The following is a 15,902-nucleotide window of genomic DNA, read 5'->3' on the forward strand; positions in this document are numbered from 1 at the left end:
TTCCTGGTGCGTGAGGAGAGGGGTTTAAGAACGCTGCTTAAAGGAACTCCAGAGACGGGCGCGAGCCGCGGCTAAAAGCGCGAACCCCAGAGACGGGCGAGAGCCGCGGCTGAAAGCGCGGACCCCAGAGACGGGCGCGAGCCGCGGCTGAAAGCGCGGACCCCAGAGACGGGCGCGAGCCGCGGCTGAAAGCGCGGACCCCAGAGACGGGCGCGAGCCGCGGCTGAGGGCGCGGACCCCAGAGACGGGCGCGAGCCGCGGCTGAGGGCGCTGACTCCAGAGACGGGCGCAAGCCGCGGCTGGAGGCGCGGACCCCAAGGCGGGCGGGAGACGTTGGGGCTGCTGCTGCCGCCACCAAGGGGCCTGTGTGCGAGCGCAGGTCGCTCTCCACTCCCCTCTTCCGCGGAGCCTGTGCAGCCCGCCACTGCCGGGTTCCCGGGATCCGGGGACGACTTCCCCGGGAGAGCGCACGGCGGGCCTCGGGCTGGTGGCCGGACTTTGCCGCCGCAGGCCCGCCCCGCATTCCGTGCCCCTCCCTCCCCGCCGCCGGCCTCCGTACGCCAGAACCCCCGAATCAGCGGCTCCTTTAACCCCGTCCTGTCTGAGCAAAAAACAGACGCCCTCCAGCGACCTACACGCAGAGGAAGGGCCAAATCCAAAGCTGAGCCCCTGTGAGCTGTGAGAACAAAGAAGAGAAAGGGAAATCTCTCCCAGCAGCCTCAGAAGCAGCGGATTAAAGCTCCACAATCAACTTGATGTACCTGCATCTGTGGAATACATGAATAGACAGCCAATCATCCCAAATTAAGGAGGTGGACTTTGGGAGCAAGATCTATGATTTTTCTCCCTATTCCTCTTTTTGTGAATGTGTATGTGTATGCTTCTGTGTGAGATCTTGTCTGTATAGTCTTGCTTCCACCATTTGTCCTAGGTTCTATCCGTCCATGGTTTTTTCTTAAAATTTTTTTTCTTAATAATCAATTTTAATTTTAAGAACGTTATTATACTTTACCTTCGTCCTTTCTTTCTTTCTTTCTTTCCCTCCTTCCTTCCCTCCTTTAGACAACGAATCATCCCAAATTGAGGAGGTGGTCTCTGACAGCAAGATTTATGATTTTTCCCCCTTTACCTCTTTTTGTGAGGGTGTATGTGTACGCTTCTGTGTAAGACTTTGTCTGTATAGCTTTGCTTCCAACATTTGTCCTAAGGTTCTATCCGTCCCTTTTTTTTTTTTTTCTAATTAAGAATTTTTTTAATTCAATAACTTTATTATACTCTATTTTATTTTTACTGTATCTTCTTTCTGTTTTCCCTTCTTTCCCTCCTTCCTTCCTTCCTCCCTCCCTCCTTTCGTTCCTTCTTGCCTTCTTTCCTTCCTTGCTTCTTTCTTTCTTCCTTCCTTCCTTCCTTCCTTCCCTCCTTCCTTCCCTCCTTTAGACAACGAATCATCCCAAATTGAGGAGGTGGTCTCTGACAGCAAGATTTATGATTTTTCCCCCTTTACCTCTTTTTGTGAGGGTGTATGTGTACGCTTCTGTGTGAGACTTTGTCTGTACAGCTTTGCTTCCAACATTTGTCCTAAGGTTCTATCCGTCCCTTTTTTTTTTTTTTTTTTTCTAATTAAGAATTTTTTTAATTCAATAACTTTATTATACTCTATTTTATTTTTACTGTATCTTCTTTCTGTTTTCCCTTCTTTCCCTCCTTCCTTCCTTCCTCCCTCCCTCCTTTCGTTCCTTCTTGCCTTCTTTCCTTCCTTGCTTCTTTCTTTCTTCCTTCCTTCCTTCCTTCCGTCCCTCCTTCCTTCCCTCCTTTAGACAACGAATCATCCCAAATTGAGGAGGTGGTCTCTGACAGCAAGATTTATGATTTTTCCCCCTTTACCTCTTTTTGTGAGGGTGTATGTGTACGCTTCTGTGTGAGACTTTGTCTGTACAGCTTTGCTTCCAACATTTGTCCTAAGGTTCTATCCGTCCCTTTTTTTTTTTTTTTTTTTTTTTCTAATTAAGAATTTTTTTAATTCAATAACTTTATTATACTCTATTTTATTTTTACTGTATCTTCTTTCTGTTTTCCCTTCTTTCCCTCCTTCCTTCCTTCCTCCCTCCCTCCTTTCGTTCCTTCTTGCCTTCTTTCCTTCCTTGCTTCTTTCTTTCTTCCTTCCTTCCTTCCTTCCTTCCCTCCTTCCTTCCCTCCTTTAGACAACGAATCATCCCAAATTGAGGAGGTGGTCTCTGACAGCAAGATTTATGATTTTTCCCCCTTTACCTCTTTTTGTGAGGGTGTATGTGTACGCTTCTGTGTAAGACTTTGTCTGTACAGCTTTGCTTCCAACATTTGTCCTAAGGTTCTATCCGTCCTTTTTTTTTTCTAATTAAGAATTTTTTAATTCAATAACTTTATTATACTTTATTTTATTTTTACTGTATCTTTTTTCTTTTTGTTTTTCCTTCTTTCCCTCCTTCCTTCCTCCCTCCCTCCCTCCCTCCTTTCGTTCCTTCTTGCCTTTTTTCCTTCTTTGCTTCTTTCTTTCTTCCTTCCTTCCTTCCCTCCTTCCTTCCCTCCTTTCCTTCTTTCTTTCCTCATACGTCTACTAATTCCCTCTACTTTTTCTCCCTTTTATTCTGAGCCGTGTGGATGAAAGGCTCTTGGTGCTCCAGCCAGGAGGCAGGGCTCTGCCTCTGAGGTAGGAGAGCCAACTTCAAGACACTGGTTCACAAGAGACCTCCCAGCTCCAGATAATATCAAACGGCGAAAATCTCCCAGAGACCCCCATCTTAACACCAGCACCCAGCTTCACTCAACGACCAGCAAGCCACAGTGCTGGACAACCTGTGCCAAACAACTAGCAAAACAGGAACACAACCCCACCCATTAGCAGAGAGGCTGCCTAAAATCATAATAAGGCCACAGACACCCCAAAACACACCACCAGACGTGAACCTGCCCACTAGAGAGACAAGATCCAGCCTCTTCCACCACAACACAGGCACTAGTCCCCTCCACCAGGAAGCCTACACAACCCCCTGAACCAACCTTAGCCACTGGAGACAGACATCAAAAACAGGAGGAACTACGAACCTGCAGCCTGCAAAAAGGAGACCCCAAACACAGTAAGATAAGCAAAATGAGAAAACAGAAAAACACACAGCAGATAAAGGAGCAAGATAAAAATGCACCAGACCTAACAAATGAAGAGGAAATAGGCAGTCTACCTGAAAAAGAATTCAGAATAATGATAGTAAGGTTGATCCGAAATCTTGGAGATAGAATGGACAATAGAATGGACAAAATGCAAGAATCAGTTAACAAGGACCTAGAAGAACTAAAGATGAAACAAGCAACGATGAACAACACAATAAATGAAATTAAAAATACTCTAGATGGGATCAATAGCAGAATAACTGAGGCAGAAGAACGGATAAGTGACCTGGAAGATAAAATAGTGGAAATAACTACTGCAGAGCAGAATAAAGAAAAAAGAATGAAAAGAACTGAGGACAGTCTCAGAGACCTCTGGGACAACATTAAACGCACCAACATTCGAATTATAGGGGTTCCAGAAGAAGAAGAGAAAAAGAAAGGGACTGAGAAAATATTTGAAGAGATTATAGTTGAAAACTTCCCTAATATGGGAAAGGAAATAGTTAACCAAGTCCAGGAAGCACAGAGAGTCCCATACAGGATAAATACAAGGAGAAATACGCCAAGACACATATTAATCAAACTGTCAAAAATTAAATACAAAGAAAGCATATTAAAAGCAGCAAGGGAAAAAACAACAAATAACACATAAGGGAATCCCCATAAGGTTAACAGCTGATCTTTCAGCAGAAACCCTACAAGCCAGAAGGGAGTGGCAGGACATACTGAAAGTGATGAAGGAGAAAAACCTGCAACCAAGACTACTCTACCCAGCAAGGATCTCATTCAGATTTGATGGAGAAATTAAAACCTTTACAGACAAGCAAAAGCTGAGAGAGTTCAGCACCACCAAACCAGCTTTACAACAAATGCTAAAGGATCTTCTCTAGGCAAGAAACACAAGAGAAGGAAAAGACCTATAATAACGAACCCAAAACAATATAGAAAATGGGAATAGGAACATACATATCGATAATTACCTTAAATGTAAATGGACTAAATGCTCCCACCAAAAGACACAGACTAGCTGAATGGATACAAAAACAAGACCCTTACATATGCTGTCTACAAGAGACCCACTTCAGACCTAGAGACACATACAGACTAAAAGTAAGGGGATGGAAAAAGATATTCCATGCAAATGGAAACCAAAAGAAAGCTGGAGTAGCAATTCTCATATCAGACAAAATAGACTTTAAAATAAGGACTATTAAAAGAGACAAAGAAGGACACTACATAATGATCAAGGGATCGATCCAAGAAGAAGATATAACAATTGTAAATATTTATGCACCCAACATAGGAGCACCTCAATACATAAGGCAAATACTAACAGCCATAAAAGGGGAAATTGACAGTAACACATTCATAGTAGGGGACTTAAACACCCCACTTTCACCCATGGACAGATCATCCAAAATGAAAATAAATAAGGAAACACAAGCTTTAAATGATACATTAAACAAGATGGACTTAATTGATATTTATAGGACACTCCATCCAAAAACAACAGAATACACATTTTTCTCAAGTGCTCACGGAACATTCTCCAGGATAGATCATATCTTGGGTCACAAATCAAGCCTTGGCAAATTTAAGAAAATTGAAATTGTATCAAGTATCTTTTCTGACCACAACGCCATGAGACTAGATATCAATTACAGGAAAAGATCTGTAAAAAATACAAACACATGGAGGCTAAACAATACACTACTTAATAATGAAGTGATCACTGAAGAAATCAAAGAGGAAATCAAAAAATACCTAGAAACAAATGACAATGGAGACACAACGACCCAAAACCTGTGGGATGCAGCAAAAGCAGTTCTAAGGGGGAAGTTTATAGCAATACAAGCCCACCTTAAGAAGCAGGAAACATCTAGAATAAACAACCTAACCTTGCACCTCAAGCAATTAGAGAAAGAAGAACAAAAAAACCCCAAAGCTAGCAGAAGGAAAGAAATCATAAAAATCAGATCAGAAATAAATGAAAAAGAAATGAAGGAAACAATAGCAAAGATCAATGAAACTAAAAGCTGGTTCTTTGAGAAGATAAACAAAATAGATAAACCACTAGCCAGACTTATCAAGAAAAAAAGGGAGAAGACTCAAATCAATAGAATTAGAAATGAAAAAGGAGAGGTAACAACTGACACTGCAGAAATAAAAGAGATCATGAGAGATTACTACAAGCAACTCTATGCCAATAAAATGGACAATCTGGAAGAAATGGACAAATTCTTAGAAATGCACAACCTGCCAAGACTGAATCAGGAAGAAATAGAAAATATGAACAGACCAATCACAAGCACTGAAATTGAAACTGTGATTAAAAATCTTCCAACAAAGAAAAGCCCAGGACCAGATGGCTTCACAGGCGAATTCTATCAAACATTTAGAGAAGAGCTAACACCTATCCTTCTCAAACTCTTCCAAAATATAGCAGAGGGAGGAACACTCCCAAACTCATTCTATGAGGCCACCATCACCTTGATACCAAAACCAGGCAAGGATGTCACAAAGAAAGAAAACTACAGACCAATATCACTGATGAACATAGATGCAAAAATCCTCAACAAAATACTAGCAAACAGAATCCAACAGCACATTAAAAGGATCATACACCATGATCAAGTGGGGTTTGTTCCAGGAATGCAAGGATTCTTCAATATACGCAAATCTATCAATGTGATAAACCATATTAACAAACTGAAGGAGAAAAACCATATGATCATCTCAATAGATGCAGAGAAAGCTTTTGACAAAATTCAACACCCATTTATGATAAAAACCCTGCAGAAAGTAGGCATAGAGGGAACTTTCCTCAACATAATAAAGGCCATATACGACAAGCCCACAGCAAACATCATCCTCAATGGTGAAAAACTGAAAGCATTTCCACTAAGATCAGGAACAAGACAAGGGTGCCCACTCTCACCACTCTTATTCAACATAGTTTTGGAAGTTTTAGCCACAGCAATCAGAGAAGAGAAGGAAATAAAAGGAATCCAAATCGGAAAAGAAGAAGTAAAGCTGTCACTGTTTGCAGATGACATGATCCTATACATAGAGAATCCTAAAGATGCTACCAGAAAACTACTAGAGCTAATCAATGAATTTGGTAAAGTAGCAGGATACAAAATTAATGCACAGAAATCTCTGGCATTCCTATATACTAATGATGAAAAATCTGAAAGTGAAATCAAGAAAACACTCCCATTTACCATTGCAACAAAAAGAATAAAATATCTAGGAATAAACCTACCTAAGGAGACAAAAGACCTGTATGCAGAAAACTATAAGACACTGATGAAAGAAATTAAAGATGATACAAATAGATGGAGACATATACCATGTTCTTGGATTGGAAGAATCAACATTGTGAAAATGACTCTACTACCCAAAGCAATCTATAGATTCAATGCAATCCCTATCAAACTACCATTGGCATTTTTCACAGAACTAGAACAAAAAATTTCGCAATTTGTATGGAAACACAAAAGACCCCGAATAGCCAAAGCAATCTTGAGAACAAAAAAAGGAACTGGAGGAATCAGGCTCCCTGACTTCAGACTATACTACAAAGCTACAGTTATCAAGACGGTATGGTACTGGCACAAAAACAGAAAGATAGATCAATGGAACAGGATAGAAAGCCCAGAGATAAACCCATGCACATATGGACACCTTATCTTTGATAAAGGTGGCAGGAATGTACAGTGGAAAAAGGACAGCCTCTTCAATAAATGGTGCTGGGAAAACTGGACAGGTACATGTAAAAGAATGAAATTAGAACACTCCCTAACACCATACACAAAAATAAGCTCAAAATGGATTAAAGACCTAAATATAAGGCCAGAAACTATCAAACTATTAGAGGAAAACATAGGCAGAACACTCTATGACATAAATCACAGCAAGATTCTTTCTGACCCACCCCCTAGAGTAATGGAAATAAAAACAAAAATAAACAAATGGGACCTAATGAAACTTCAAAGCTTTTGCACAGCAAAGGAAACCATAAACAAGACCAAAAGACAACCCTCAGAGTGGGAGAAAATTTTTGCAAATGAAGCAACTGACAAAGGATTAATCTCCAAAATTTACAAGCAGCTCATGCAGCTCAACAACAAAAAAACAAACAACCCAATCCAAAAATGGGCAGAAGACCTAAATAGACATTTCTCCAAAGAAGATATACAGACTGCCAACAAACACATGAAAGAATGCTCAACATCATTAATCATTAGAGAAATGCAAATCAAAACTACAATGAGATATCATCTCACACCAGTCAGAATGGCCATCATCAATAAATCTAGAAACAATAAATGCTGGAGAGGGTGTGGAGAAAAGGGAACCCTCTTGCACTGCTGGTGGGAATGTGAATTGGTTCAGCCACTATGGAGAACAGTATGGAGGTTCCTTAAAAAACTACAAATAGAACTACCATATGACCCAGCAATCCCACTACTGGGCATATACCCTGAGAAAACCGAAATTCAAAAAGAGTCATGTACCAAAATGTTCATCGCAGCTCTATTTACAATAGCCCGGAGATGGAAACAACCTAAGTGCCCATCATCGGATGAATGGATAAAGAAGATGTGGCACATATATACAATGGAATATTACTCAGCCATAAAAAGAAATGAAATTGAGCTATTTGTAATGAGGTGGATAGACCTAGAGTCTGTCATACACAGTGAAGTAAGTCAGAAAGAAAAAGACAAATACAGTATGCTAACACATATATATGGAATTTAAGAAAAAAAAAAAATGTCATGAAGAACCTAGGGGTAAGGCAGGAATAGAGACGCAGACCTCCTAGAGAACGGACTTGAGGTTATGGGGAGGGGGAAGGGTGAGCTGTGACGGGGCGAGAGAGAGTCATGGACATATACACACTAACAAACGTAGTAAGGTAGATAGCTAGTGGGAAGCAGCCGCATGGCACAAGGATATTGGCTCGGTGCTCTGTGACAGCCTGGAGGGGTGGGATAGGGAGGGTGGGAGGGAGGGAGACGCAAGAGGGAAGAGATATGGGAACATATGTATATGTATAACTGATTCACTTTGTTATAAAGCAGAAACTAACACACCATTGTAAAGTAATTATACCCCAATAAAGATGTTAAAAAAAAAAAACAAAAAAAAAAAAAAAAAAAAAAAAAGAATAGTCTTAACACAACTCTGTAAGACGCCAGTTACAATCCCTATTTCACAAGTCGGGAAACTGATGCACAGAGAGGTCAGGTAACTTGCTCAAGGTCACAAAGCTCTTAGGTGGTTGAGTTGGGATGCAAATGCACTTAACCAGTACATACATTAAACATATTGCATCTGTCTATGTATCTGTGTATCTATGTATCCACGTATCTATCTATTCAATATATATGCCTAGAGAAAACTTGGAGGGATATTTGCCAACATGTGAAGAGGGGTTGTCTCTGATAATGGGGTTCAACTGCTAACGTAAAGTGTACTTTTTTATGGGTGTATGCTCGTGGGTGCTTTTCTGTGTTTTCTAAGTTTTTGACAATGAGCATATTAATAAACTAAGAACAAAAGTTGTTAGAATCTTTAAATGAGAAGAGCAAGGACACTCACCCATCCTCTGTTCTCTTGAATCTACTGGTCTTTCTGCAGCTGAAGTCTTAATGTCAAGTCACCAGCAGAGGGAGCTGCCCACAAACTTATCGGGCACACTTAGCCCTGCTGGGAGTTTAATTACACCAGGCTCTGTCACCCTTGTTCAGGATTTGTGGCCCCAGGTTACAAGCTTTGGACTTTCCTCTGGCTACCAACCTGCTGAGGGCCTAGGGAAGACCCCGTGCCATCCAGCTGTGTCCCGGAATCCACCCAGCACTGCCCCAGGGGACCTACACAGAGCTACACAACGAGGCTGGTTTTGGCTGAGAACAGATTGATCGGGAGAAAGAAACTTTCAGAACCCATGGGACTAAGTGAAAATGCTAGAAATGTGGTGGAAGAATGGGGGAAGGTGTCCACAAGAATTACTTGTGTATCTTTGTACCCAGGTGGCTCCATTTGGGGGCAGCCCCCAATGTTGTCCCTCGGTCCTTGGCTGCAGTGTGCACCCACGATATGAGCCCATCGGAAAAGATTTATAAGAGCCTGATGTAGCTGACGGCATCCACACCATCCTTGCCCACATCCCAGCCCCAGGATGGAGAAGCCTGGAGACCCACCCACAAGACCTCTACCTATGGTTTCTGGTGCCCTGAGCCTTGCCTGACTGCGGGACTCAACACCAGGTTTCCAAGGGCATCAAACACATATCACAGTAGCTATCATTTTGCAGATTAAATCATTTCATTTTTCTTGACTGTTGGCATTTGGATCTCTGGATTTGATGTCCCAATTTATGTAAACAAAATGCAACTAAGGGGGAGAGGATGGGGGAGGGATCAACTGGGAGTTTGGGATTAGCAGATGCAAACTAGTATATATAGAATGGATAAACAACAAGGTCCTACTGTAGAGCACAGGGAACTATATTCAATATCCTGTGATAAACCATAATGGAAAAGAATCTGAAAAAGAATATACGTATGTGTAACTGAATCACTTTGCTGTATTCCAGAAACTAACACAACATTGTAAACTCACTTCAATTAAAAAAATACATTTAAAAAACAAACAAAGAAGCCCCCAAATGCAACTAAGGTTCACGGAGGGAAAATGGAAAGAAGTTCTATCAGAAGAACAAAGGGAAATAACAAGAAGAAGTTCTATCAGAAGAACAAAGGGAAATAACAAGAAGAAGCCTCGGCACAGTTCTCGGTCGGCTGGAAGTCAAGGAGTTGGCATTTCTTGGCTGATACGGATGGTTTTCCCCCCTAAGCTCCAGCTGAGACCCCCCTCCGCTCCTACCTCCACGGTGTTCTAAAAAGGAAGGCTGGAGAGCGGGGCACACACACACACACGTGTTCACACACAAACATGGTCACACACATACGCACACTGTGTGCTTGGGCTCTTGGGTGAGGCTGCCAGAATCACACAGCAAACTGCTCTGCCCGCTCGGCACCGGGTGGCAGGAAGGGATTTCGGTGGGTCACGGTTTCAAGAGGCTAATCTCTGGCACTATTTAAATCTCCTCTTTCCACTGTCCCGATCACGCCCTCCACATTGGCCTGAATTGGCTTGAAGACAAGGGCACTTCACCGGCACACAGGAGCCTGAGGATGTAGAATGGGAAGTGCATTCTCATCATGAAGGAGGTTTAGCCACTGCTCTGTAAAGGGACTCCAGCTTTGCACCTTCAGATACATAGCAACAGAGGTGTTAGCATTGAAACTGTTTACCGAGCCAACCCCTTCTCTTTCTAGATGAGAACAATGAGAGAAACAGAGATAAAAGGACCTGCCCAAAGAAGTCACACAGACCAGGTCCCTCTCCCCATTTGTCCACGGGGATGGGTTTCCAATGGAAGGAGCAGGACCCTAGAATGGTCTGGTGGGGTTTGGGGGAGGTAGCAGTACAAAGCTGGGGTGTCTACAGGGAGGTGGTTGGCTGCAGGGAGTGGGAGGGAGCAGAGGTACTCACTCCTTCTCTGAGTTGTTGCAGGCATTGGTGTTGCTTCTGGCCAGGGGCCAGTCACTGCGGGGAGGTAAAGAGAGCACAGCATGGGAATCTGAACTCAAGTCCAATTGCTGGGGACCCCTTGCCCCCAGGCGGTTATTCTGGGACTCCCATCCCCTGTCTCAAGGGCCTTTCCACACAGCTTGAACAGAGGGAACTGTTATTGTCAGGGACAGACATTGTTTTGTGACCAGTTAGTGTTGGTGAAGGGGAGAGGATGAACACCTGGGTAAACTGAGGCTTCTGAATGACTGAGGATTAACTCTTTGAATCCCATCCAGCATCCTAGCCTCGATTCCTCTCAATGTCCTCCAGTTTTAGCACGTGCCAGTCAGTGGGCCAGGCGCTATGGAGAGGGGCACAGAGACCACCCGGCGCGGCGCCTGCCCTTGGGTGCTCCTGGGTGAACAGGCCAAGCTCCTTGGACCAGAATGGACATAGTTAGCAGCAACTTGCTGCCCCCTCTGCAGAGACATGGCTGTCACAGGGCCCTTCCCTTGGAAACCCCATCACAGGGGCCGCTTCCAGTTCTCAGGACAAAAAAATGGACTCTTGGGCTTCCCTGGTGGCGCAGTGGTTGAGAATCTGCCTGCCAATGCAGGGCACACAGGTTCAAGCCCTGGTCTGGGAAGATCCCACATGCCGCAGAGCAACTAGGCCCGTGAGCCACAACTACTGGGCCTGCGCATCCGGAGCCTGTGCTCCGCAACAAGAGAGGCTGCAATAGTGAGAGGCCCGCGCACCGCGATTAAGAGTGGCCCCCGCTTGCCGCAACTAGAGAAAGCCCTCACACAGAAACGAAGACCCAACACAGTCAAAAATAAATTAATTAATTAATTTAAAAAAAAAAAGGACTCTGGGCAGAGTTGCCCCAGGTTTCAGCCCATCCTCCCCCTTCCCCTGCCCCACATTCATCTTAGAACTCCAGGGCCTGCCATCCCAGATCTATGTGAGAATCTGGTGGAAGGTGGGGGCTGGTTTCACAACCAAGCACGTTTACTGAAAGTTGGATTGGGCAGTACTTGGTGATGTTCTTTAGGAAAAGGCGTGATCTCCCTGAGCGCACCTGCCAGTTCACATCTTTGACAGCTGGTTTTAGAAAGCCAGCCTGGCCTCACAGGGCTAGAGGGCAGCTTGCCTGTCTGTGGTGACTGCAGACCATTCACGGGACAGGAGACCCCGGGGCCCGGAGCCAGCTGCTGGTGACACTCCAGCCTGACTCTCAGGGCACCTGTTCTATGATGTTGAACATCCAGCCAAATGCCTTTTTGGTACTTCTGCTCATCCCTCCCAAGCCTCCCTCTCCCCATCCAGGATGTGGCTCTAAGGAGGAAAGTTTAGCCCTCTGGGGTGCAGTTGCCCGTGAGCTGCACCATAATCTGCCATAATCTCATCGGGCCAAACCCACAGGAGAACTAAGACCCATCTCTGCATACACTTTGCTTTGCTGATGGGACTTGGCCTTGAAAATTCAAAGTCTTCTTCCCCCAGGAAGCCTCCCTGATTGATCTGCTCCCATCCTGCACCTATGCATTCACCTGCCCACTCTGAACCTTCCAGCAAGTGACCAGGCATTGGTGGCATAGTTGGGGCCTGGTTCTGATGGGGTCATCCCTCCATTAATCTGGTCATATAGGGAAATGGGCAGAGTCTAATGTTCATCTCCATGAGTCTAAAGTTGTGGAGAAGAAGTTTGATCAATTAAGCCAAGGAAGTCTTTGCTTGCCTAAAAGGAACTGAACCAGCCTGGCTGGCTTGCTAGCAAACCTCCTTTCCTCCCCCACTCTTTCCTCCTCCTCCACCCTCCCTTCGTCCTTAGCTGCCAGCCCTCCTGTCTTTCTGGCTCAGCAGCGAACAGCATGTGGGCCTCGTGGTCCTGGTACTCCCTCACAGCCTGGGATGCCTGGCCCTGGGAACCTGGGATGGCCCTGCACACATCCAGCCAGCACCCAGGCCCTCCACGGTCCCCTTCCCACAGCCCAGGGAGCCCGAGGGTTTATAGTCCAAGCTCATGGGAAAAGGGAGCCTGAGAACGCTGCTCCACTGGGCCTCCGGCTCTCAGCCAGAGATTCCCACACCTTTCCCCAGCAGAGAAGACTAATGTACATCTCCTAATGTCTCTGGCAAGACATCTCTTTGAACTCTCATAATTTATCTTAAATACGCTTGTACATTTTGCAATGCACTGCATAACCTGTAATAAACATAACCCCCTGCCCCAAATCTGGAAATAAAATCAAAGCTCCAAAAAGATTCATCTGTTTCCCCTGAGGCTTCATGGCCTTTACTCCCCAGGGGCTTTCTTTGCCTTTTCGAGGGGCCCGCAACCAAGCCCTTCTGTTCCTTTGACTCCAAAACAGACAGCATTTTCTCTGGCAAATTATACAGGGACTGTCTGTTCTGCAACAATCATGCTTCTTTTCTCACACTTTACGTCTTCTAATCCCTGGCATAACCTAGAGAATTCAGCCAGAAGATCTTTTTCAAGCCCCTTTTTCCTTAAAACAGGTTCTGAGCAAGTGTCCTCCTGTTTGTGAGGCTGAGAGGAGGTCTGCTTCCCCTGAACGTGTTACCTCTTCTCCCCCAACTGCCCCAAGGGTCCTAAAGAGACCCTCTGCTGTTCAGCGACAATGGATTCAACCCACAGTCGCCCAGTGGTCTCCCCGCCCACCAGAGGCTGGGGTGACTTCTCAAGAACACGAGAAGAGGGGGAGGGGAGGCAGCAGCTCTGTGCGGGGGTGGGGGCAGGGGGGTTGGGGGGTGTCAGTCCAGCCCCTGCAGATTTCTCTACTTGCAGGCACCAGACAGCGCCAGCCACAAGCTCCCCACTGGGCAGGGGGCCGTGCAAGGTGCTCAGAGCCCTTGCTCTGCAGACCCTTCTCCTACTAAAAAGCAGACACTCTCCTCATCCCCCATCCTACTCCCACCTACTGTGCTCCCCATGGTTCTTAAACCAACCTGGGGTGAGGATGGTTCCCCTTCAAAGTTCTAACCAAACTTTGGACCTTTTCCCCAGAAGAATGTACGTATACCCATCCATAATATTGTGGGTACCATCTAGGTACTCCCTGAGGTTCGTGGTACAAAAACCCCAGTTTTTTAGCAAGGTGGGTCACAGTGCAAGGTGAGTAGGATGAGGGTCCTTTAACGGAGAGATTGGTGAGGCTAACGTCCCGGGTGCGATTCTGAGAGCACCAACTCCAGGAGGCGCTAGCGGGAGCTCCGCGGAAGACAGGGTCAGCTGCCCATAAGGCTGGCGCCTCCGGTTAAAGGGTTTCCGCTCCCGCAGGGCTTCTTGGGCTCGTGTGGAGACTCCTAGAGCATGAGTGTTCCCCCAGGACAGACCCCTTCTTCAGGGAACAGCTGAGGGACTGGTGCTCCCGGCCACCCGGGGGGCGGCGGGTATCCACGCTGCATGGAAGGGGCAGCAGGTGCTTCCCTCCCCGTTTGGGGCAGGCAGCCCCGCCTCCCTTACCTTCTCCCTCTGTCTGGCGGCTCCTGGCTGCCCGCGTTGTTCTGGACATGGCTTTCGCGGCTGGACACCTCCTTAAGCTCGGCTCCGTGGAAACGCTCCAGGAAAGAGTCAGGCCTCTGGTCCTCGTGGCGTAAGTGCCTGGCGGCCCAGGCACGCAGCGAGATGATGAGGCGTGACAACCTGGAAGGGCACAGACCCGCAGCAGCGAGGGCGGTGTGAAAGGAGACGGAAGCCCCCTCCCAGAGGGCTGGGGCAGGGGCAGAGATGCCGGCAGGATGTGGGTCCCAGGGCCGGTCTCAGGTTTGCACGCCACCCCCTGCCCCCACTCGCCAGAGCCTTTTCTTCCCTCCACCTCTGCCACCTGGGACGGAGCTTCCTCCATAAGGGACATTTCTTCATTATGGCTTTGTCCCTTTAACACCTGGACTCCATCAAAGGCACGACCCTGCCAATGGGCCATTTAGCAAGCTTTTCTGCTCATCTTTCCTTCTGCCCCATGTAGAGCTCTTTGTTACGACTGGTAAGCATAGGCACAGTAAAAAATACAATTTCCGAATAGTGATAAAATTCAGAGCAAGGTATAAAGGAACAAGCACCCAGATACAACCTAGGTTCTTTCCCCAACCCTTGTCCTATGAATTGCTCTTCATACAAACTCTTGTTTTCTCCCCAGCCCTGTGCAGAAGTTGCTGTGCAACGTGCCCTGACCTCTCTCCTGGAGCGGACACCACCCGGGCCGCAAGCACCTGAGACCAGGCAGTCCACGCCCAGAGCTCATCTTAGCTCCAGTTTTCTGTAAAAAAGCCTCCCTCAGCCCTGCCTCTTGCTTCCCCGTCTTGGCCAGGGGGGGAACGGAAAGAGAGACTCAACTATTTCTTGGAGTTCAGCTTTCCTGACTGGGCACCCACTGTGCACGCCACTGTCCCCAAGAAATCAGTTCTGAGCAACCTGGCATGGAGTCATGAATTGTCACATACCTTGATCCCCATCACACACCTGTGACCATAGCCTAAGGGAATAAGTTGAAGTGAGGCAACATCCCACGAACAGAGATGCTTACAGCGGCTGCTGCAGATGAATGGCAAGGTGCCTGCCCAGCCCAACCTCTCCTCTCTGACACTCCCCACACCCACGTCCTCCCTCTGCTGAGGGAGAGAAGCAAGGTCATACTCCCCGGAGCTCCAGCCTCAGCCAACAGGACGACTGACCCACAGAGTCACTCAAGCCTCGGAACTAAAAACCACTCCAAGATGGGGTTGGGTGTTTCAACTCAGGATCATATGGTGAAGGCTGTGTTCAGCCTGTGCCTGCTGAGGTAAGCCAGAAACAGAGAAAGCCAGAAACGTAGGAGGCACGCAGGCAAAAAGCACACAGATCATGAAATGCTGCTAGAGAAACGAGAGAGGGAAGGCAGCTGCTTCCCCACGGCCCCTTATGAGCCCCACTGGCTCCATTTCCACAAGGTGGCCTGGATCTTAGCTTACACCAGCCCCTGCCCCAGCCCTACCCTTTTCATTTGAGCTAGTTGAAGGTGTTCTCTAACTTACGATCAACAGGCCTTTTATTAGTAAGATATTTTATTAGTAAGACAAAAAACACTGGAAATCACTTAAATGCCCAGCTGTAAGTGGCTAGTGAAATAATCCTCCACAATGAAAAACATGAAGAATAACTA

At 46.2% G+C, this 15,902-nt stretch overlaps 1 protein-coding gene across 2 annotated transcripts in view; it reads right to left on the reverse strand.

The window, feature by feature from the left end:
- Positions 1 to 15,902, reverse strand: part of CNGA3 (cyclic nucleotide gated channel subunit alpha 3) — a 52,464-nt gene that overhangs the window by 13,194 nt on the left and 23,368 nt on the right. For both annotated transcript variants that reach the window (XM_073791073.1, XM_073791072.1), the window contains exons 4-5: positions 14,228 to 14,407; positions 10,717 to 10,770 (exon numbers count right to left, since the gene is read on the reverse strand). In XM_073791073.1, the coding sequence (XP_073647174.1) occupies positions 10,717 to 10,770; positions 14,228 to 14,407 (234 nt within the window). The remainder of the gene's footprint in view (positions 1 to 10,716; positions 10,771 to 14,227; positions 14,408 to 15,902) is intronic.

This window comes from Tursiops truncatus, chromosome 14 (assembly GCF_011762595.2).
Source record: "Tursiops truncatus isolate mTurTru1 chromosome 14, mTurTru1.mat.Y, whole genome shotgun sequence".
NCBI lineage: Eukaryota > Metazoa > Chordata > Mammalia > Artiodactyla > Delphinidae > Tursiops > Tursiops truncatus.